Here is a 22,356-nt window from a genome sequence, read left to right as displayed (position 1 = left end):
CCCCCCCCCCCCCATTTCACCAGCTCTGACAACCCCGAGGACCTGCCCATCCAGGCCTCCTCCTTCTCCCCACTGTCCCGTGCCTACTGGCTTCTTCGTTCGCGCCACAGCCAGCCAGAAGCTATTCTGTTTCTATTGATCTGCTGGCTTCTCTTCCCTCAGTTAGTCTGGTGACTATTAATTGTGTGTTTGGTGCTCTTTAGGATGTGATTCTATTTCTACCAGCCTCCTCTTCTTACCTGATAAGCGTATGAGTGTGTGTGTTGAGGTTTCTATAGGGCGTCATTTCAGGTAAAGAGACGGTAATGTTCCAGAGTAGACCAGCTGGATTCAGGACAGAGGGAAGCTTTGGTTTGGGTGATGCCCCCCCCCCCCAAATTCCTTTTGGCTCCTGGTAAAAGACATCAGTACAAGGTGGGGCGGTGGCTCGGGTGAGCTGGACTACAGTGGGGAAAGCCCAGGGCCCAGGGGACAGGAGGAGTGGCTTCTCACCCCAGCTCAGAGGCCATCACAGGGTCCTCTCTTAAGCTTTCTGTGCTTTGGCTTCCTCACAGGTCAACACCTGCCTGATGCCACCCTCCGTCTGTGGAGTGGAGATAGTGCTCCCTCCAGGGTAGCCTGCTCACTGTCCCAGAAACCTCCTACCTCACTCCACCTCAGCAGTTCTGCCCATGCTATATTCCTCCCTTGGAATGTCCCCCCCCCCCCCCGGTTCCCCTCTTTTCCTAAATCATAACTTCTTCGGGCGGGGCCTGGGTGGCTTAGTCGAGCGTCCGACTTCGGCTCAGGTCATGATCTTGCTCACTGCTGTCAGCATGGAGCCCACTTCAGATCTGCTGTCTCTCTCTCTCTCTGCCCCTCACCCGCTCGTTCTCTCTCTCTCTCTCTCTCTCTCTCTCTCAAAAATACACATTAAGGGGCGCCTGGGTGGCTCAGTCGGTTAAGCGTCCGACTTCAGCTCAGGTCATGATCTCGCGGTCCGTGAGGGCTGTGAGTTCGAGCCCCGCGTCGGGCTCTGTGCTGACAGCTCAGAGCCTGGAGCCTGTTTCAGATTCTGTGTCTCCTTCTCTCTGACCCTCCCCTGTTCATGCTCTGTCTCTCTCTGTCTCAAAAATAAATAAATGTTAAAAAAAAATTTTTTTAAATACACATTAAAAAAAAGGAAAAAAAGTAACTTCTTCCAAAACCCAGATTCGTCCTTTTCCTTCAGTGAAATCTTTTCTTTTTTTTTTTTTATTTATTTTTTTAAAAATTTTTTTTCAACGTTTATTTATTTTTTTGGGACAGAGAGAGACAGAGCATGAACGGGGGAAGGGCAGAGAGAGAGGGAGACACAGAATCAGAAACAGGCTCCAGGCTCTGAGCCATCAGCCCAGAGCCCGACGCGGGGCTCGAACTCACAGACCGCGAGATCGTGACCTGGCTGAAGTCGGACGCTTAACCGACTGCGCCACCCAGGCGCCCCTCAGTGAAATCTTTTCTGATTACTCCAGCTGATAGCATTGGGTCTCCTCTTACAATTTCTACACGCTTAGTTTGCACCACCAATGAGCACGTGCGTGCTTTATATCAGGGATTCCCCACCTCAGGTCTATTGACATTTTGAATGGGACATTTTGAACTTGTTGTGAGGGATTATCCTGTGCATTTTAAGACGTCCAGCAGCATCCCTGGCCCCCCACCCAGTGTAGGCCAGCAGCGCGCCTCCAGATGTGACCACCAAATATGCCTCCAGTCATTTCCAAATGCACCCTGGGAGGCAAAATCGCCCCCAGCTGAGAGCCATTACCTTCTGTTGTTATTTAGCTTTTGATATTTCATTTTCCCAGCTAGATTCCTTTATATACCCTAACGTGCCTCGCATACTGTTATACCCGTCATGTGTTCCATAATTATCTGTTGAACAAATCAAACACGCTTTTTCAATTGTAAGAAGTGCAGGTGGAAATGATCATTACAACTTCCTTTAGGCCTAGGTACACTTTTGTGGGGTAGAGTTGTTCACGTTTGTCCCTAAAAAGTCAGTCCACTTTCTTCCCACAATCAGGGGAACAATTGTTAACCAGGAACTTTGTGATGTCTGCTACGAAGTTTTACAATAAGTGGGACGCATAAAGAAAATATTTCCTTACAGAAAAATTTTAAATGTTTATTTATTTTTGAGAGAGAGAGACAGACAGACAGACAGAGCGCAAGTGGGGCAGGGGCAGAGAGAGAGGGAGACCCAGAATCTGAAGCAGGCTCCAGGCTCTGAGCTGTCAGCACAGAGCCCTAGGCGGGACTGAAACTCACCCTTCGAGATTATGACCTGAGGCGAAGTGAGAGGTTTAATTGAGCCACCCAGGCGCCCCTCTTTTTTTTTTTTTTTAAGCTCATTTACTTTGAGAAAGGCGGGCAAGTGGGGACTTGGGTGGGGGGAAGGGCAGAGAGAAAATCCCAAGCAGGCTCCGTGCTATCAGCTATCAGCGCCGGAGCCTCATGCAGGCCCTGATCACACGAACCTGAACCCATGAGATCATGACCTGAGCTGAAATCAAGAGTTGGACACTTCACTGGCTGAACCACCCAGCTGTCCCATAACGAAAATATTTCCGAGCTCCACTCCACTTCTTTCAAGAAAAACTTGTTCAGATCAAAATCTGAATCGCAAAAGAATCTGAACCATCCTTTGAAGTTCATTGCAAGAGGCCGTACCTTGTATTAGATTCTCTGCCGAAGGTGTCCAGTTCTGTACAGGGTAGAGCAGATGAGAGTTACTAGGACGACATTTGAGGGCTCAGGTGTTGGAGTAAACAAGCCGTGGGGCTCCACCAATCACTACTTTCTGACGGTGGACAACCTGCTTAACCTTCCCGAGCCTCAGTTTCCTCGCCTGAGAAATAGACATAAATCATGAGAAGCAGGTTTGCTGAGAAAAGGATAAGCAAATTGCCCAGCCTGGTGTCTGATGCGTATATACTTAGTGTTGGTCTCGCCATTAGTTTCCCTCTCATATTGCAGTTATCCTCGCCTTTTCCACCTTCCTACAGTGTGGGTAACTCAAGGGCAAGAGATGTATCTAATGCCTCTGTGTACCCCTCTAACACCTAAGCACAGCACCTTGCCCATAGGAGTACTCCATACATTTTTGACGAATAGGTGGTGCACCTAACTTCAGGAAGTCTGGAAGGTGAGGGAGTACGGACAGACAGACTAGCACCTGGACTGGCCATCACCCCTTAATCTTACGGCCCCATGTTAGTTGCCTCTTAATCCTTTAAGTATTTGGCTCATATCCTTTGTTGCAAGCTGGAAAGGGCTTTCTGCAAGATCTAATCCAACAACACTCTCATTTCTCAGATGAGGAAACAGGCCCAATGAGGATACATAGATCTTTCATAGACAAACGACTGAAACACCCATCGTCCTGCTGGCTTAGGAAGATTAAGTAGTTTTGCTTTAGTTCCGGCTTCTTCAAACAGTTCCTCTAGACCAGTGTTTCTCTCAATAACGGCACTATTGACCTTGGGACTTGATAACTCTGTCCTGTGCACTGCAGGATGTTTCACGGCATCTCTGGCCTCTACCCTCTAGATGCCAGCAATACACCCTTTCCTCCCTTAGTCGTAACAATCCAAAATGTCCCTACACATTGCCAAACATCTCAGTGAGAACCACTGGTCTAGACATTACTGCAGGTAAAACCCCTTCATATGAAATGCTGATGCCCTCGGGTTATCCTATCAAAAGTGATTGTTTTAATGAATAGTTTGCTAGAAAATCTCATTGTAGCCAGCAGCTCTGGAGAAAAGACAGAACTACCCTGTAGTGAGAGGCCAGATCTCGATCACTGCTCCGGGCTACTTATCCTGTATATGCGTGTCATTTATTTATCATACTGCCTACTTCCAGTGGCCTTTGAAGTGAAGCCTGACTCATTTCCTTCTCAGAACAACTGGCTATGTTCTGTGTGCGTCCAGAAGTCTGGCTGTGTAGAAGGGTCTCCTCCCTGTCAGAGCCCCTCTCACACCGTTAGTCTCCTTGCCCGTTTGTCTGTCTGTCCCAGTGGCCTCTAAGGCTCACAAGAGCGGAGACAATGACCATGTGATTTGGTACAGGGGAAGTGCCCAGTAAACATTTGTTGAATGAATATGCAATAGAAATTATAATATATTGCATTGAGCAGTGAGTCAAGAGTTCAGAACTTAGCCACAGCTTAGTTTACACTAACCATTGTTCCTGCATATTATTAAACAACAAATGCTTATTTCTCACAGTCTGGAAGCTGGGAAGTCCAAGATCAAGGCAATGGTAGATTTGATGTCTGGTGAGAGCTTGTTTCTTGGTTCATAGATGCTGTGTCCTCTCAGGGCAGAAGGGGTGGGGGAGCTTTCTGGGGTCTCTTTTATTTTATTTTATGTTATTTAAAAAAATTTTTTAGGGGCGCCTGGGTGGCGCAGTCGGTTAAGCGTCCGACTTCAGCCAGGTCACGATCTCGCGGTCCGTGAGTTCAAGCCCCGCGTCAGGCTCTGGGCTGATGGCTCAGAGCCTGGAGCCTGTTTCCGATTCTGTGTCTCTCTCTCTCTCTGCCCCTCCCCCGTTCATGCTCTGTCTCTCTCTGTCCCAAAAATAAATAAATGTTGAAAAAAATTTAAAAAAAAAATTTTAATCTTTATTCATTTTATGAGAGAGAGGGGGGAGGGGCAGAGAGCGAGGGAGACATGGAATCTGAAGCAGGCTCCAGGCTCTGAGCGGCCAGCACAGAGTCCTACGTGGGGCTCAAACCCATGAACCATGAGATCATGACCTGACTGAAGTTGGGCGCTTAAGGGACTGAGCCACCCAGGCACCCCTGGGGGTTTCTTTTACAAGGCATTAATCCTGTGATCTAATCACCTCCCAAAGGTACCACCTCCAAATACCATCACAATGGGGATTAGGTTTCAAGATAGGACTTTTGAGGGGACACAAACAGTCAATAGCAAAAATATTGTCTGTAATGGCATTTATGGTAACAGGATTTCGTGTGTGGCCAAGCATCAGAGAAACTGTGTTTTAATCCTAAATCTGGGGAGTCGATCTGTGTACATGTATAGGAAAAGATACCAGGCAGGATAAAATGAAATATCCTACCACGGCGTAAATTCAATTTCCTTTGTGAAATAGTTGCTGAAAAGTCTGATCCATAACTCTGCCTTCTTGAAATACATTTTAAACACCCCCAGTCATTCAGTATTTACCATTTGCTCCCTCAGATTGTCAGATTTTTTTTAAAGTGTATGGTATAAGAATTGTCAAGTGTTTATTTTCTATCTACTCTGTCTCCTCAAAGAAATTGCCTGAGGGCAAGGGCTCTTTGCCATCTTTGCTAGATGCTTGATCATTGTCGACAAGAATAATAACAATGGTGAAAGAGGAAAAGTGATGTTTTCTAGTCAGGAAATGAACAAGTTTGAACACCTGTGTGGTCAGCCCCACTCCCTGGTTATGGGATACCCCAAACGAGGGCAGACAAGGCCCTTTTCCTTAAGGAGATTGAAGCCTAATCTGTTCCTTCCTCCGGCAGTGGCAGTTAAGAGTTGAGGAAAACCTATTTTCCTCCAGTGTTAGGGAGTCTGTTGAATAGGTAAAGGGGGCAGTAGGCAAACGGAGCCTGATAATTCCCCCCATTTATCTTGTCCTAGCTGAGGTAGGTCTGCGGATGGCCGGTAGGAGGCGCCCCAAAGGATCATTCCATTGGTCTTTGGAGACGCTCGGCTCCCTTCCTCTTCTGGTTTTTCTTAGAAGGAGCCGGGAGAACCTTGACGGTCCAGACGGCGGGAAAAGTGATAGTGGGGGCGGGTTCCTTTGCAGTTCCACGGTCATCTCCCGGTATCCCCTCACTGATCCCAGGACGGGAGAGACAGGCTGAGTCCGAACACCTTGCCAGGGCCGCACCTCCCTCTCCCTAGATGCCCCACCCCCGGCACTCAAGCACCGCCCCCGACTCTCAGGCCCCACCCCCTGAGGCCCAGTCCCCTCCCCGGCACCCGCCTGGGCGGCGCTCACTCCCCAGCGGGGGCCCGGGGAGCCTCCAGGCGGAGAGGCTCCCGCCCGCCCGGAGCAGCGGCCTCCGCATGGAGGGGCCGCTGGCTCCTCTAGCGGGGTCGGGGCTACTCCCGCTGCCGCTGCAGGGAGGGGGAGCCGCCGCTGTTCCGGAGCCCGGAGCCCGGCAACACCCCGGACATGAGACGGCGGCGCAGCGGTACAGCGCCCGTCTGCTGCAGGCCGGCTACGAGCCCGAGAGGTGACGCCCAGGGCAGAGCGCGCGGGGCGCGTCCGGGGCGGGCGCGGCGGCTCCGGGAACCGGGCGACGCTGCCGGGGAGGGGAAGGGCAGGCCCCAGCACCCTTGCCCTCTAACCTCCTCAACCCCTAACTTCCTGAAACCGGGTTCCGACGCCACGCACCTGGCTTTGGTTGGGGGATGCGGGCAGGCGCAGGGCAAAGGGTTCGGTGCCGCGCTGCATACGGGAGCAGGTCAGGAAAGCGCTCCGTAAAATCTTAGCTCTGTATCGGACCTCCACTACACCACCCGACGATACCTGGTCCAAGTGGCTCCAACTCCTGGGGTTCAAACAGTGCTTGTTGGAGTCCCTGTCCAAAACTGTTTACTCCTCCTTTAGTTGTTTCCTCCCAGAGCTATCTCCAGAGTCTTACTGGCAGGTGTAGGTGTCCAGATGGATGCATCCTCAGAGCCGGGTGAGGACACTTGTCCCCTCCTCACCATTCGCTGAGGTCTGACGAGGCTGCCAGTGCAGCTCACCTCAGGGTTTCTTCTAAGATTCAGGACCCCCTCCTGCCCTTAGCCTGCTGGGGTCTGTAAGAGTCACTGAAGGAAGAGTGGGGGTGTTGAGCTGGGCCCCGGGGGAGACCGGCTGAAAAGGAGACAGTGGTTAATCTCTGGATTGTATCACAGCTTGAAAGGCAATCCCACTGTCCTTCCGGTCCAGAGGATTTGGACTTCTTTCTCTGCCCCATCTGTTGGTGCTCAGCAGCTTGGGGAGGTGACCTGGAAGCTCGGTTTGGGGGGGGGGGGTCTGGGGGAATTAGCCCTGCAGCTCGGCACAGGGGCTGGCAGCTTATGTAAGAACTTTTAAAGGCTTAAGGGGCTGCTGGGTGAAGCCTGGCCCCTCCTGCCCTCACAGGCTGCCTCTCTAGAGTTGACTCAGGTTCAGGCAGCCTTATCCTTCCCCGCATCCAGGAAACCCAGCTTCTAGGGTGCAGGGTCCAGGGTGATAGATAGGGAGAGGCCAGACAAGGTTGAGGGAGCAGGCTGGGGCACTTGGGCACTTGATGGAGGCAGTGCCTTGGTTAGAACAGGTATTGCAAAAGGATCATTTCAGAGCTCAGGCTGGGGCCACGAAGTAGCATTCCTTCTCCAGATTGTACTTGTGCACAAAGGGGCCATCCCCCCCCCCCCCCCGCCCCCGCCAGTCTGGAAAGAACCTGTGTAACACCTGAGCCCCAGCCAGGTGGTGTAATGAGATTCCAAACCTGCTGCCTAGACCTCTATCTGCTATCACTAGCTTAGAGCTGTGGGAAGAGGACAGGGTTGGATAAGAAATCCTGGGTCCTGAGTTTGAGGCCGGTGTTACTGTTCCCTGGCTTGAACTTGGCCAAGCCATGTCCCCTGTCCCAGCTCAACAGTGCTGTAACATTGTTGTTGTTACCTCTTCTCCTCATGTCCACCCTTCCCTCAAAATTGTTTTGAATTCTTGTCCCTTCAAACAGCCCTAGACAGAGATCTCCAGGCTCCCAGCCTGGGCACTGTTTCCCCACGGCCCTTCTGAAGAAGGGGCTTAGGCCTGCTCCTCTGCCCTCCTGGCCTCACAGCTGCTAGGTGGGGAGCCTCCGGGGACCAAAAGCCCTTCCTCAGGCTGACAAGGCCCACTGGTTGCCTCGGTGTCTCCTCCCCATGGAGGAAGCAGCTGGGGAAGATCAGGAAGAGGGAGGAGGAAAGCCACGGGGATGGATTAACAGTCTCTGGAAAAGGACAGCCTAACCCAGGGCTGAGCCCAGCAGCTTAGAGTAATGAGGAGCCCTGACACAGGTCAAAGCAGGAGGGGGTGTGAGGCAGCAGAAGGGGAGTAGAACCATAAGGTCTGTCATCACTGGGAAAATGACCCTCCCCATAACTCAGCCTGGCAGCCTCCTCCCCTGGGTCCAAGTTCTGGGCTGGGGCCGATGTCACATTAAGGTCATCTGAGATGGCAGAATCCACCTGCCGTCCTGGGCCCCAGCTCTGGTGGAATCCTGAATAGTACCGTATCCATTCCTGATCCTTGCTGTAGAGCATAGTGCCCCAGAGCAGGTCCCTTAGAGATCTAGAGAGACCACAGGAGAAGCTGTGTTCTGTGCTTGCAATGGCTTTTCTGCAGCTAGAAAAATGCCCCAGAGTAGCTTTGAATGGCTAGGGTCCTTTCTCTGGCTTGTCTCACTGCTCTGCCTCCAGATGGCCAATGAGAGGTCCTAGTGCTGTGCCCCTCAGGTGCCCCCATAGGGCATGGGCCCTCAGGCTGAGTCCATGAGTGCTGAGAAGCCAGAAGAGGCAAGCTGGCCCCAACCCCTACTCAGCAGAGAACTCTGGCAGGCCCACTCCCTCCCTTCAGAGCGCCTTCAGAAATCCCCATCAGGAGCCCTCCTCAGGGCTCCACTGGTGGGCAGGGAAGCTTGGGGGAGGGGGGTCTGTGATGTTTTCATCCCTCACAGTAAGAGGAAAGAGGACACTGGAATCTGTGTGTCTCCTCCAGCACTAGCCTCATGGGCCTCATCGCCCTAGCTCTGTGGGAAGGTCCCCCTCCCCTCTGCATACAGATGGAACAGTCTGTATTTTCCTGGCAGGGTCCCGGGGTGTCACTGGGGGAGGCTGGGCGTCCTAGGGAGCCTCCCCTGGGCCTGGCTGCCACCAAACTGCGGAGAGGTAAACAAATCCAGCCTCCCAGGGCTGGGGAGAGAGGGAGGGAGCACCACAGACAGCCACCTTGCCAGGGGGAGGACTGTGTCCCTGCCCTGCCTTTCTCTTCCCTTACCTAGAACTAAGCTGTGGGGACCACAGGAGGAGGAGGGAGGGTACCCTGGAATTTGGGTTGGGGGTCTGCTCTCTAGCTTTTGGTCAGGGAGTAGTGTGAGCAGTTCCGGTCACACAGAGGGAAGGGTCTGCCCCCCTGCCACCCCTCCTCTCCCCATGTGAATCAATTTGCTACCAAATCTTAGTGCCCCCATGTAGAAATCTGGGTCTTGCTGGGCCCACAGGGCCACCAAACTTCTGCTTTGGGAAATCCTCAAAACCTCCATAGCCTCTGTCCTAATTTGTGTGCATACTTGCCTAAGCCAGGCCTGTGATCCTCCCTCACCATCCTATCACACTACGCTCCCAAATAAAAACAAACTTTCTTCTGTGGGCTTAAAACCCTGATATACACACCACTTTCTGAGCTGGGGATAGGGATGGCAGACGGAGGCATTGGATCAGGAATCAGAGGCAGTACTCATCCTTCCTTGCTTTCTGAACTGAAGGTTTTGCATCTGCGAAGTGGGAATACCTAATAATTGTCAGTTAATGGATTGTAGAGTAAATGTGATCATTTATGAAAAATGCCTTATAAACGGCAGAGGGCTTCAAGGCCTCCTAAAGGTCAGGGAGTGTCATTGTTAAGAATACCCGCCCCCTAGGAATGATGCTGGGGGAGATGGGAACCCACACTGCTGGGAGGGCACAACCACAAACTCCTGTGTGTTGGGGAGCTGGGAGCCCAAACCAGTTTCTCAGGGCTCCAAGCCCTGATCAGAGTCTGGCCCTTAGTATTGGGTAAAGGCAAACCGTGTTAGAGGTACCCTGGAAGTGGGGAGTAGGACAGGGAGAGACTCAGGTCTGCGGGGGCCAGAAGGCTGGGGGGGGGGCGGGAGGGCGTCAGGTATCGGCCACCCAGGTAGGGAGCGAATGGGGGGGGGAGGCAAAGGGGGCGCTGCGGGGGGCCTAGGAGGCGGGACGAAAACTGGTGGAGGGGGCGTGTCCCGGCCTGGTTCAGTCCCCTCCCCCGCTGGATCCACGCTCCCTCCCCCGCCCGGTACGCGGGGCCGCTGTGCCACTGCGGGCGGCGGCGGCGTCTGGGCCGGGCTCCGCCGGGCCTTTGTGCGGTGCGGGGCGGAGGCGGCGGTCTCCCGGGGGGAGGGGCGGGAGGAGAGGGCGGCGCCCCGGGCCCGCCTTGCCGCTGCCGCAGCCCCCGCCCCCGGCCCGCCTGGCCCGCGGCGGCAGCGTGGCCGCGGCGCGGCGTCAGCAGCAGCGGCGGCGGCGGCGGCGGCGGCGACAGCAGCGAAAGCAGCAACAGCAGCGGGGCGGCCCGCGCGGGTGTTTATGTCGGGTCGCGGTGTCTCCCAGCAGCATGGCGGACTACCTGATCAGCGGCGGCACCGGCTACGTGCCCGAGGATGGACTCACCGCGCAGCAGCTCTTCGCCAACGCCGACGGCCTCACCTACAAGTAAGCCCCGGGGGGCCTCGGCCCCACACCGGTGCACTCACCAACGCGCCGCGATCCCCCGGCCCTGGCGCCGCACGTGCACGGTTCCCCCCTCGGTGACGCCCGATTCGAGTGACTGGGGGGGGGGGTGGTGAGGGGGCTGGGCAAGGGAAGGAAGGAGGCCCGCGCTGAGAGCAGACGGACGTGGCACAGCGACATCACGGGCCCTCGGTGCTTTGCCCCGTTTATGGCCGGATCCGGGTCCGGCTTGCCCCCTTCCTCCTCTCTTGGGCATCTTGGCCCCGTGGAGGGGACTTGGGGTGTGTAGGAACTGGAGATGTGGGAGTTACGGAGAGACTTTTTCCAGACCTTGGTCCAGGACACCCTCTGGCTCCCAGCGTCACATGAGAGCAGAAGGGACCCTGGAGTGCAGTTAAGGCAGCTGCTTGGGTGTTGCCTCCAGGAGAGGCCCAGCTGGGCAGTTGGGATGGCTCCTTGTTCCCAGGGACCCATCCAGCCTTCCACTTGTGCCCCTGCTTGCCCATAGGTTAGCACTAGTGCCCCCGGGGACATTAGTATTATGTGACTACCACCCCAAGCCCACCCCATATGGGATTTTGGAGGAGGGTGCGACCTATCTGTTTGCCCCTGGCTTAGTTTGCTTTTCCGTGGGCTCTGGGCCAGTTGTCCTGCGGGCTGCGGGCCTGGCACCAGCTCTCCTCCTGGCTGCAGGACTGTGTCCATGCCAGGAAAGAGCATCAGAACCTGGGACCAGGAGGAGGAGGGATGCTGGCGACCCGAAAGCATCTCTGCCCTGTCTCCTGCCAGTCCCTGCCTTTGCCTGTAAGTGTTCCTGCTTGACAGGCCGTTTCCCTAGACCCCAGGATTCCCAGTCACTCCTCAGTGGCTCCTCTTGCCTGGGCTAAGGCATGGGCCAGGTGAGGGATGGGTATAATACTTAGAAAATGTCAAGGGCCTTGACTCCCGCGTTTCTTGTCCTGCCTCTCAGTGAGCCACAGAGGCCTCTTCACTCGACAGAAAGGCTGCCAAGGGCAGGGGCAGTTAGGGGTTTTTATTCGTTTGATGGTCTTTGATGAAGGAGGAGAAAGTGTCTCTTTGCTATATCATTCACTGGAGTCTTCTAGGAAGACTAGGTCTGGGGCAGACTAGGTCTGGGGCAGGTTAAAGACCCCACCCCTCCCGTCCACCCTCTAGCTTTTCGTTCCTGCATTTGGGGTGCCGTTTCTTTGCTTAGTCCAGTTAGGAGTGTTCCTAAAGTGTGGAGCATTTGCTTTTGGGTGAGTCCGTGAAGGCCCTGTGATTTCAGGCCGACTGAGCCCATAGGGCCTATGGCACGGCACCTTACCATACCCATGCAGGCCTGCGTTCCCCTTCTGGGGTTTGCTCTGACCGTGGCCCACCCTGGGGTTGGCAGCTGTCATACTTTGGCAAGGGCCCCAGCATCCTGGTCCTAACAACTGTAAGCCCCCTCCTTCCTTTCCGCATCCCGGGCCGTGTCTGTAGGTCGCTCCAGTTCAACTAGCGTGGAGTGCCTGCTCTGTCAGAACCTGCCTCACGCTCAGCCCCCTGGGGTCCCTCCACACTGTTCTGAACCCTGTGTGACTCAGCAGCCCTGGCACCGGGCTGTGCAGCGTGTCCCGTGCTCTGTGGTGTCCATGCCATGCTGCACCAGTAAATTGTTTTCGGGTTCATTCTATGTTTACTTACTGTCTCCCCCTATGAAGATTGAGAAGTTTTCAAGGGCAGGCCCTGTATCTGCTACGTGTGTCGTTACAGGAACTTCTGTGCCCCTCGATGAACTCTTAGCCCTGAGGGCAATAGACATTTGGGGCCAACTGCCTTGGTGGCACCCCAGATCCACAGACGTTCTGCTGGCTTTGGCTCTGGGTCTCTGGGCCGGAGTCAGCAAGATGCTAGTTGGGGGGGCATGAGGGTGCTTCAGCCCTGACCAGGGAACGGCAGGGATCGGAGGGCTCCAGTCTTTCTGCCCCTCTTCCCACCTCCATGCTGCCTCCCCTGGCATGGCAGGCCCTGGCCCTTTCGGGTACCCCTCCCCACCCAATAACACTCACTTTTCTGTCTTCACAGCGACTTCCTGATTCTCCCAGGATTCATAGACTTCATAGCTGATGAGGTGGTGAGTATCTCTTCTGCTGACCTGGGGGAGAGGGACTATGTGTGTGGCAGAAGAGGTGATTTCATGCTCAGGGGCGGGGTGCGGGGGAGACTTTTCTTGGGAACGTAGCCTTTATTTCCGCCAGAGAAACTGGCACAGTGCAGTGGGTTATGTCTAATGGGGCAGAGGCAGGTGTGGGGATTCAGGGGTACGCTGAGTGGTGGGCCAGGCACAGAGCGGGAGGGCTGTCCCTGACAGCGCCCGCGGTGAGGTTCCAAAAGGCCCGAGAGAAGATGGGCGTGGGTGTGGCGGCCTTATTACCTTAGACAGGAAGGATTGGATTTTGTCTGAAATGCTGAGCAAGGACATGACAGAAGCCAGTAAAATTATGGCGACTTTGGATGAGGCGGACAGACTTGTTTGTGGATCCATAATGCACAGGAATTGGCGAGAGGATTTGAAAGAATTAGATTTTGGACAAATACAAGGAAACACAGTGCCTCGCTTTATTGGAGGGGCCAAGTGATGAGTGAGGAGCCAAGTGAATGAACAATGTCCTTTACACAGTTAGTATGTGACAAAATCACAGAAGCCAAGGGTTAAGTGCTGATGAGTAGAAGTCATTTCATGGAAAAGTTAGCTTATTCTGTGATGAACTTGTGCACATTGAGAAAATAGTTTCCTTTGTTGCTGTTATCGACATTTATTTAGGTCTGATTCTCATGAAAGACCAAAGGGCCTGAGTGTACCTGGATCGCTTTTATGTTGGGGAAACTCATGTCCAGCCTGCTTGCCAGGGCTGACGCAGACAGATTTTTAGGGGGAAATTCGGGCTATTCTGGATATGTCTTTTTTGACAGCATCCAGGAAGTCTTGGTTCAGCTGTTCAGTTTAACAAAGTTTACCAAGCTCTCTGGCTTTGTGCCAGGCCTGAGTGGGGTGCGAGGAAGAAAGGGATGGAAAAGTCTCCCCACTGGCCATTCAGGATGTCCCCATCCTACGGCCTGTGTCAGGAAGGCTGTGGCTCTTGCCCTGTGGTACAGTGGGGGAAGGAGGAGACGGGGGAGTTTTCTAGACTGCAGGGCCATGGTTCTGAACCAGGATCTGTGGATGGGCTTCAAGGGCCTATGGATCTCCAAAAATTATATGCCAAAGCCTGTGAGTGCATTGGGGGCTAGGATCCACAAGCTGTTGGCCTGAATCTCAGAGGCAGATTCTTCCCAAATGTGTATTTGCAGCCCTGACCGCTCTCCGAGTGGCAGACCCTTAGTCACTTACTTTCCTGGATGCCTGATAGACTTCCCGTGCCTTCTCCTCCTGGCCCTGTCCTGGCCCCACCTGGCCCTGTCCAGCAGCCTTCTCGGTGGCCTCCCTGCCTCAGGCCTCGTCACGTAGAGTCCATTCTCCACATTGGAGCCTTAAGTGACCTCTTTAAAACATAAATCAGATCGTGTCTCTCTTCTGCCTGAGACCCTCACCGCCCCCCCCAGTGGCTTCTCATCTCGGAGTCAAATCTAAGCTCCGCTCTGTGGCCTTCAAGGCGACACATCCTCACCCCTTAGCTCCCGCCCCTCCCTTTTCTCCCTACCGCACTAGCCTTTTTCTTTCTTAAATACACCTCAGAAAGACTTGGAACCAGAGGCAGGTGTCACACACAGCTCCCTCTGCCTGCGACGACAGCCCCTCAGACTTTGACTTTGATTGGTTCTCACTTTCACATCCCAAGAAAGAGGCTTTGACCACCACATCCTTCTTCCGGTGGCCACTTTTCTTTGTTGTCTTTCTTTGGAGCCTTTATCCTGACTGAGATAATCTCCTATGTGTTTTTCGTGTTTGTCACCTTTCTTTCCAAGTAGAATGTAACCTCCAGGAGGGATAGCAGGGACCTCACCTGCGTTGTTCAGTTCTATAGCTGCAGGCCTGTCCTGGTGCTGGGTGCCCATAGGGGCTCAATAAATGTTTGTTGAGTGAATGGTAAAACTCTTCACCTAGACCCTGCCTCTATTCTCAGGACCTGACTTCAGCCCTGACTCGGAAGATCACCCTGAAGACACCGCTGATCTCCTCCCCAATGGACACTGTGACAGAAGCTGACATGGCCATTGCGATGGCTGTGAGTCAGACACCTGGGTGGGGACCCAGGGTTGGGGAACCGAACAGGGTGGGCTGGATTCAGAAGGGAGGTTTGCAGCGTGAGAGTGTGGGCCCCTGGCTCTGATCATGCTTCCCTTCCACCCCCAGCTGATGGGCGGTATTGGTTTCATTCACCACAACTGCACCCCGGAGTTCCAGGCCAATGAGGTGCGGAAGGTCAAGGCAAGTACCAGGCCTGTCCCCAGAAAGAAGATGCGACCTGGCCGCCGCCTCCGTAGAGATCCTCCTACCCTCCCACGCCAGCCCTGCAGGCTGGTGCATCCCCTGGCCGACGGCCGGCCGTGGGGTCTTGTCTGCTCGTCTCCACGGTGGGGACACGGGGCCCAGCCCTCATCTTCCCACCACCCTCTCTCCCCATTAAGGGCCCTGGCTTCTCTGTGGTGTGGCTGTGTACCACCTCGACGACTTCTAGCCTTTTCCTTCCCCTGTCTTTACCCACAGAAATTTGAACAGGGATTCATCACAGACCCCGTAGTGCTAAGCCCCTCACACACTGTGGGCGACGTGTTGGAGGCCAAGATCCGGCATGGCTTTTCGGGCATCCCTATCACTGAGACAGGCACCATGGGCAGCAAGCTGGTGGGCATCGTAACCTCCCGAGACATTGACTTTCTTGCCGAGAAGGACCACACCACCCTCCTTAGTGAGGTACCTCCAGGGCAGGGAGGAGTGTGGCTGGGGCATGGCTGACATCTTGGGGCCTCACGCTGGTTCCTGTGACCAGGGACCAGAGGGAGGCCTGGCTCCCTTCTCTCTCACCTGCCAACCCGCAGGCAAATGTTCCTGGCTCCACAGGTGATGACTACGCGGAATGAGCTGGTGGTGGCTCCGGCGGGTGTGACATTGAAAGAGGCAAATGAGATCCTGCAACGCAGCAAGAAAGGTACCTGGGAGTAAGCAGAAAGCTCAAGACCCCCCCAGACTTGCTCCCTGTACCCCAGGCCCCCTGTCTCCTTAGAGCTTTGCAGGTTGTCCCAGCAACCAGGCTGGGCCTTGGGAAAGTTCAGACAATCCCAGCCTGGAGCATGAATCCTGACGTCCTTATTCAGCGTCTCCACAGTATGTCTCCCCAAATAGCCGGTCCTGTGAAATGCTCATCACGCACACAAAAAAAAGTCTGAAACATGCTGCTTTCTAACCCCCTTATTCCATAAGAAATTGTGTGTCAGCTTACTGAAGGCCCTGAGAAGTCCTGTAATTAAATTTATTTGACATTGGGGCTGCTGACATAATATTCATCAGGTCCCCGTGGGAGACACTGGGAACTGCTTCCGTGGCTCATAGTGGATTGTTTCTTAGGGGCGGTATTGGGGAGGGCACATGTTCCTCCTTGCAGGACAGCCTCACATTTGTGCCCTGGTTAGGAGTTTTCGACCACTGTGGCCTGTGGCCTAGCAGGTGAAAGGCTGCCAGTGCTCAGGGGCCACCCACCCAGTCTGGTTAGGCCACAGGGCAGGAAGAGCTCCGGCACCTACTTGGCTGCGAGGTTTCTTTGCTTCCTGTTCCTTGGGAAGACGTCCAGGTCCCTAGGAGCATTTCCTGGGCGGGTGCTGTCCCCTAGTGGCTGGTTTGGATACTTCAGTGGGATCTCTAGCCTGGTCTGTTTTGACCTCACTGTCCCCTACTCCCACCCCCGCCCTGAGAGGCCTGCTCCTTCGCCTAACCTCTGCATTCCTCGCCAGGGAAGCTGCCCATTGTCAATGATCGTGATGAGCTCGTGGCCATCATTGCCCGCACTGACCTGAAGAAGAACAGGGATTACCCTCTGGCCTCCAAGGATTCCCACAAGCAGCTGCTGTGCGGGGCGGCCGTGGGCACCCGTGAGGATGACAAGTACCGCTTGGACCTGCTCACCCAGGCAGGCGCCGACGTCATTGTGCTGGTACGGGCACTGCCCTGGAGCAGGGTGGTTTCGTAGAGTAGGAGCTTATGAAGACTCAGGTTTGCCCCTCAGCTTGGAATCGGAATTAGGAGGGTCACTGGTACTCCGACGGCTCAGAACAAACTGTTAGTCCCCTCTGAGGGCCCCCTGCACGCGTAAGCTGACCCTAACACTTCTAGCTCACGTTCTTCGAGAGCCTCCTGCTTGCCAGATCCTGCAAGACCTTTATGTAGATGAACTCATGTAACCTTACAACAGCTCCCCGAGGTACGATACCAGGTCTCGTTGTCAGACGAAGAAGCCAGGGTTGAAGCAATTCAGTAATTTCGTCTGGTAGTGAGTGGTGGGAATGGGATGTAGCCCCAGGCAACATCTCCTTGCTGCGAGGACCAGTCCACACCGTGGGTACGATGGGGCCTTGCTCTGAGCCTGTGAACCAGTGGTGCTCAACCTTCTGGGGAAAGCAGGCCTCTTTGAGACTCGGTCTGCTGAGAGTCGTCAAGTGTTTTCCCCGGTGGGGGCAGGGGAAGAGCTTTCTCATGACATTTTTCATACAATTTCAGGAGTTTTTCATTCGTGATCCCCGCCTCCCCCCGTGAGGACTGTTAGCCATCGAAGCCTAAGCTTTCCCGTCCCCCTTCTCACAGGACTCCTCCCAAGGGAACTCTGTGTATCAGATCGCCATGGTGCACTACATCAAGCAGAAGTACCCCCAGCTCCAGGTGATTGGGGGGAATGGTGAGTGCAGGGTCCCCTGTCAGCCCCCAGCCCTTGCCCCCTCACTGTGTAACCTCTCTGGCCTTCAGCATCCCTAGGTGACAGCATCGCGCCTGCACGGGCACAGGGGGCTGAATGAATGGGCGTGGTCACCCTGGGTTGGGGGGCTAGACTGGGGTCCCAGGCAGCCCCAGGGCAAGCCAGGGGCATCCCATCCTCACACTGTTCCTCTTTTCCCCGCTCCTCCAAACCGTCCCCTCCACCCCCAGTGGTGACAGCAGCTCAGGCCAAGAACTTGATCGATGCTGGTGTGGACGGGCTGCGTGTGGGGATGGGCTGTGGCTCCATCTGCATCACCCAAGAAGGTAGGTGTCAGGAGAGTGATGCCAATCAGAACACCCCACTGGCCCTCCACGGGCGCTGGGGGCCCCCTCTTGTTGCACAGACGCGTGGTAAATGCCTGCTGCGCCAGGCCCCTTCCCAGGATGGTGGGTTCGGGGCTGACCTGGGCTCGGACTCTGCCCGTCCGGCCCACTGACCCGGGGGAGGCTGGTGGAAGATAAGGTTGCTGCGAGTTTCGGGTGTGTGCCAGCCTGCTTCTCAGATTCTGGTCAGGAAGGCCCAATCTGGAGGTCCGAGGCTGGTGTGAATACTTCTCTGAGGTGCTTGCTGGAAGCCAGCTCAGAGTTTGGACCAGCTCTGTGACGGGCAGATGCTTAAGGCGTGGAGACAGCACGTCCCTGCCTGTGAAAAGACATACACGCCCTTATGGCCACGTGGCAACAGTGGGAGAGGGGGATCCATTCAGTCACAAAGCCCTTTTGCGGGGTGCGCTCCTGAGCATGAAGTGGGGCAGTGTGAGACCCTGACGCGTGTCCCTGTGTGGTTGAGGGCTGCTCCCTGGAGCCTGGTGTCTGACTTGTGGGTCCTGGCTTGACCTGAGGGGATGTATCCGGCCCCTGTAGTGAGAATCATTTCTCTAGAACACTGAGTGACCCATTTGGTCTTTAGGGCCTCTGCTTTTCAGCTTCTACCCTTCGCCTTAGCTGACCGCTGTGGTAAAACGTGGGCCTTTCCTCAGTAACTTAAATATTAATTGAGCACCTACTATGTGTCAGGCACTGTTCTAAATCTTGGGATGCAACAGGGTCAAGACAAACAACGGGTACTTGGAGAGAAGGCCTCTTCTCTATCTCCAGCCCTCAATAAGTCCTAGTTCCTTAGAATTCCCACGCAAAACCTTGTACTTGAAGGCTTTGGACAACTAAACTCAAAGAAATGCAACCCAGTATCCCCAAGGAGGCTGTGAGCACCCAACCCTGGTATCAGGCTTTGCAAATGAGAGAGGTTGATGCTGGGGACGCACCAGTCTGGGGTGCGGGCGCTATACTCGGAAGGCCAGTACTGGCACACCCCCCTCGGAATCCCGCACAGTGCTGTGATGGGTGGAGGGGTCCCTGGAGTGACAGTCACCCTGTGTTATTTGCTGCCACCCGTCTTGTGCCTCAGACATACCATCCAGCCCTGTCCCTTTTCCCAGAGGTCGGGCACAAGGAGAAAGGGGCCCACCCCTGGCTCCTGTGTTGCCGCTGGCACCTCTGACTTGTGTACCCTCCCGCAGTGATGGCCTGCGGTCGGCCCCAGGGCACTGCTGTGTACAAGGTGGCCGAGTATGCCCGGCGCTTTGGGGTGCCGGTCATCGCTGATGGTGGCATCCAGACCGTGGGTCATGTGGTCAAAGCCCTGGCCCTTGGAGCCTCCACAGGTGAGGGGGTCTGCTGGCGATTGGGCGGGCTGGTGGGGGGCTGGGAGCCGGGCGAGGGCAGTAGGAGATCTATGGGGCCAGAGGCACTAACCCTCGACCACCACAGTGATGATGGGCTCCCTGCTCGCCGCCACCACGGAGGCCCCTGGCGAGTACTTCTTCTCGGATGGGGTGAGGCTCAAGAAATACCGGGGCATGGGCTCGTTGGATGCCATGGAGAAGAGCAGCAGCAGCCAGAAACGATACTTCAGGTGCCCTGCTTCTGAACCCTGCCCCCAGGCAGATCGGCCCGTAACCCTTCAGCCTCCCCCACCGCCGTTGAGTTCCCAAGACGGTGCCCAGTCCCCCCTATTATAGTTCTGGAAACCGAGGCACAGGGTACAGGCAGCGGACGTGGGGTTGCCCCCGGGCCATCTGACTCAGAACGCAGGCTCTTTTACACGGCAGCCGGGGAGTGGCTGCTTTCGGGGTGGGGGGGGGACTTCTGGGTTGGTACCCTCGAGGGGGGTGGGGTGGGCTCCCCTGAATCATGGGCGGCTTGGCTCAGTCTCTTCGCCCTCCATGCAGTGAGGGGGACAAGGTGAAGATCGCACAGGGGGTCTCAGGCTCCATCCAGGACAAAGGCTCCATTCAGAAGTTCGTGCCCTACCTCATAGCAGGTATCCAGCACGGCTGCCAGGATATCGGTGCCCGTAGCCTGTCAGTCCTGCGGTGAGTGGGACTTGGAGTGGGCGGGACGGGGCACTGGTGGGGGGACACCTGGGAGGCTCCTGGCTCCTCCCTGCTTCCTCTCTCTTTCTTCCTGTGGTGTCCCTGACCTGCTCCACCTACCCGCCCTCAGGTCCATGATGTATTCAGGGGAGCTCAAGTTTGAGAAGCGGACCATGTCGGCTCAGATCGAGGGTGGCGTCCATGGCCTGCACTCGTAAGTGTGGTGGCCTCCTTGCCCCATCTGGCTGGCACTGGGTCGGGCAGGTGGGGCCGTGGTTCAGAGGCCAAGCTGAGGTTTCAGGGATCCCGTGGGCCATCTGCTCCAGGGATGGATGCTGCTGCAGGATGACCCCATCACCCTGTCCTGCAGGGCCTAGCCCACCCTTGAACCCTGTCCTTTAGCCCCTACGCGGACAAGGCCCCTCCCCTCCCCTCGGGCATCTCCCCGAGCAGGGCATGGGAGACGCGGCTGCTAGCCCCTCCCGGGCTCCCAGTCCCTTGCTTGCTCAGAAGCTTGGTGGCTGGTGGCAGGGGCTGGTGGTGCTGGGCTCTTGCTGGTGGCAGCATCGAGCAGGCTGGTGGAGGCTGGGGGCGCGAGCCCTCCGGCGGGAAGGGCAGAGAGACAGATGCCAGGGCCGGTGCCGGGGCCACCGTGGGCGGGAGCAGTGCTAGTTGGCAGCAAGTTGCAGGCATGCATCCCCGCCCTGGTCGAGAGGGCCTGGCCCCCCAGGCATAGGCGGGCATCTAACCTGTGTCTCTTTCTGCCCCATCCTCCCGTAGCTATACCTTTCTGCCGTGTAAGTAACCGCGCTGCCCGGGGCCAAGTGTAGAGTAGAGCAGGGGCAGTGTGGGTGGGACCTGGGCTCGGGGTGGGGGGCACTGGGTTGAGGGGGGCACTGGGGTGTAATCGTGGGACAGGGACCCTAGGGCTAGCACCGTGCTGGGGGCAGCCGACAGTAGCCCCTCCTCCGGCGGAGGTGCAGAGAGATGTCCCTGACCGCGGGCCTGAGGCTTCCCCGTCTTGGATTGGACCCAGTGACCGCAAGGGGCCTAGGCCACGGTGTGTGCAGGGGTGGGGCAGAGACACGGGCAGCAGAGGTTCGGCCTGCTCTGAGCTTGCTCCAGGAGACTGGGCTGTGCCTTCTTGAGCTCTGTCTCCACCCCCAGCATTGAGGACAGTCTACTCAGCTGTAGCTGTGGCCAGAAGGAGCATGGCTGTCTCTGGACCTGGCATGGTTCTTTGAGGAGCCTTGGCCTGGGGAAGACAGAGGCACAGGGCCTGCTCTTTCCCCCTCCGGCCCCCCCACGTGGGGCCACCCTGGCAGCCCAAGGCCTAATGGCAAGGGAATCTGGGAAGAGGGCAGGGTCCAGACACCCACTCTTGGCTCCCCTCTTGCCTTGTCCCCACAGTTACGAGAAGCGGCTGTACTGAGGACGGTGTTGGAAGCCGGGGCAGCGGAGGGGGTGCACCCCAGGATGCCCCTTTGAGCACAGCCTCCCTCCATAACTGAGTGGTCCATAGATTTGCACTACGGATTCCCCAGCTCCTTTCCAGGGAGAGAGGAGGGGAGCCCCTGAGGGTCTGCGGCCCCTCCCGGCCCTCCCCTGCAGAGTCAGGACTGTTCCTGGGGCTCGGATGCCCTGGGGGCCCCCCGGACCCCCCCTCCTCCAGTCCCCCTGAGCCTAGCCAGCCTGGGCTCTCAGGCCCTGTGCCTGCCTCAGGTCTTTCTCGCTGCAGCCTGCTCCGGCCTGGCTCCCACCCCTGGGGCAGGTGGCCCCTCCTGGCTTCTGTAGGGCACCTCCCTCCCCACTCCCCACCCCAGAAATGGTGCTCTCCTGGCCCTGCCTCTGGCCCCTTCCTGGGCTGCTGCCCGCTCCGCCATGTGGCACTTCTGGGCTCCTGACCTAGGCCAGAGGGAGGTCTCTGCCCCCTTCCCCTGGCCCTAGGCTCCCCAGGCCCTGCTCCTCAGGCCACTCCCCCTGTTCCTGGCCCTGGGGAGGAGGCTGCCCGTCATTCCTGGCTCCCCGCCATCCCCAGGTGTACCGTTCCTGCCCTCTCCTCTCAGCTGCAGTCGGAGGCTTTAACTTTGCACACTTTGGGGTCACAGTTGCGTCATTGTATATTAAATAACCTGAATAAATCAAGAGGTCTCAATACCTCTGCCATCCTGTTTCTGCCCCTCGTCCACTGGGCAGTTGGCCCCTGTCCTGGTGGTGAGCTGCAGCCCAGAGCCCCCATCAGAGCTGGGCCGGGGGGGGGGGGCAGGGGCACCAGGCCCAGCCTCCCCAGGAAGGTGAGGAGGGCATTGGCGGTGCTCCAGGGGGTACTGGCGCAGGTGGGCCGCGTGACGGGAGGTCTCCCAGGCCTGTGCCTACACCGGCACGCTCACTGCTACCCGTGGACAGCAGCCCACACAGGCAGCGTGGCAGAGGGGTGGTCGTGGTTGTAGAAGACGGGCATCGGGAGCCTCGCTGTGGCTGCCCGAAAGTACCCGCTACAGCCTGGTGATGC

At 56.3% G+C, this 22,356-nt stretch overlaps 1 protein-coding gene across 4 annotated transcripts; it reads left to right on the top strand.

The window, feature by feature from the left end:
* The first annotated feature begins 6,012 nt into the window (after nucleotides 1-6,012).
* On the top strand, nucleotides 6,013-22,001 carry IMPDH1 (inosine monophosphate dehydrogenase 1). Of its 4 annotated transcripts, none has more exons than XM_023250538.2 (16): nucleotides 6,013-6,265; nucleotides 10,401-10,499; nucleotides 12,588-12,636; nucleotides 14,627-14,728; nucleotides 14,857-14,931; nucleotides 15,211-15,417; nucleotides 15,565-15,652; nucleotides 16,452-16,651; nucleotides 17,299-17,389; nucleotides 17,638-17,733; nucleotides 18,990-19,133; nucleotides 19,240-19,384; nucleotides 19,701-19,844; nucleotides 19,975-20,058; nucleotides 20,625-20,641; nucleotides 21,255-22,001. In XM_023250538.2, exons 1-16 carry the CDS (start codon nucleotides 6,096-6,098, stop codon nucleotides 21,353-21,355), a joined length of 1,812 nt encoding a protein of 603 aa, XP_023106306.1. In that variant the 5' UTR covers nucleotides 6,013-6,095; the 3' UTR covers nucleotides 21,356-22,001. The 4 variants fall into 4 exon arrangements, with proteins under 4 accessions (XP_023106306.1, XP_023106305.1, XP_023106308.1 ...); XM_023250537.2 differs by having other exon boundaries at nucleotides 10,398-10,499; XM_023250540.2 differs by lacking the exon at nucleotides 20,625-20,641 and having other exon boundaries at nucleotides 6,014-6,265.
* Nucleotides 22,002-22,356: the final 355 nt, after the last annotated feature.

This window comes from Felis catus, chromosome A2 (genome assembly GCF_018350175.1).
Source record: "Felis catus isolate Fca126 chromosome A2, F.catus_Fca126_mat1.0, whole genome shotgun sequence".
Lineage (NCBI taxonomy): Eukaryota > Metazoa > Chordata > Mammalia > Carnivora > Felidae > Felis > Felis catus.
This window is presented reverse-complemented; position numbering and strand designations above follow the sequence as displayed.

Excerpts from the sequence above, each read along its gene's own strand:
- IMPDH1 (XM_023250537.2), top strand. The coding sequence starts at position 6,096 with ATGGAGGGGCCGCTGGCTCCTCTAGCGGGGTCGGGGCTACTCCCGCTG. Across the intron at positions 12,637-14,626 it reads ACTTCATAGCTGATGAGGTG|GACCTGACTTCAGCCCTGAC; the intron begins GTGAGTATCTCT and ends CTCTATTCTCAG. Across the intron at positions 19,134-19,239 it reads GGCCCTTGGAGCCTCCACAG|TGATGATGGGCTCCCTGCTC; the intron begins GTGAGGGGGTCT and ends CGACCACCACAG.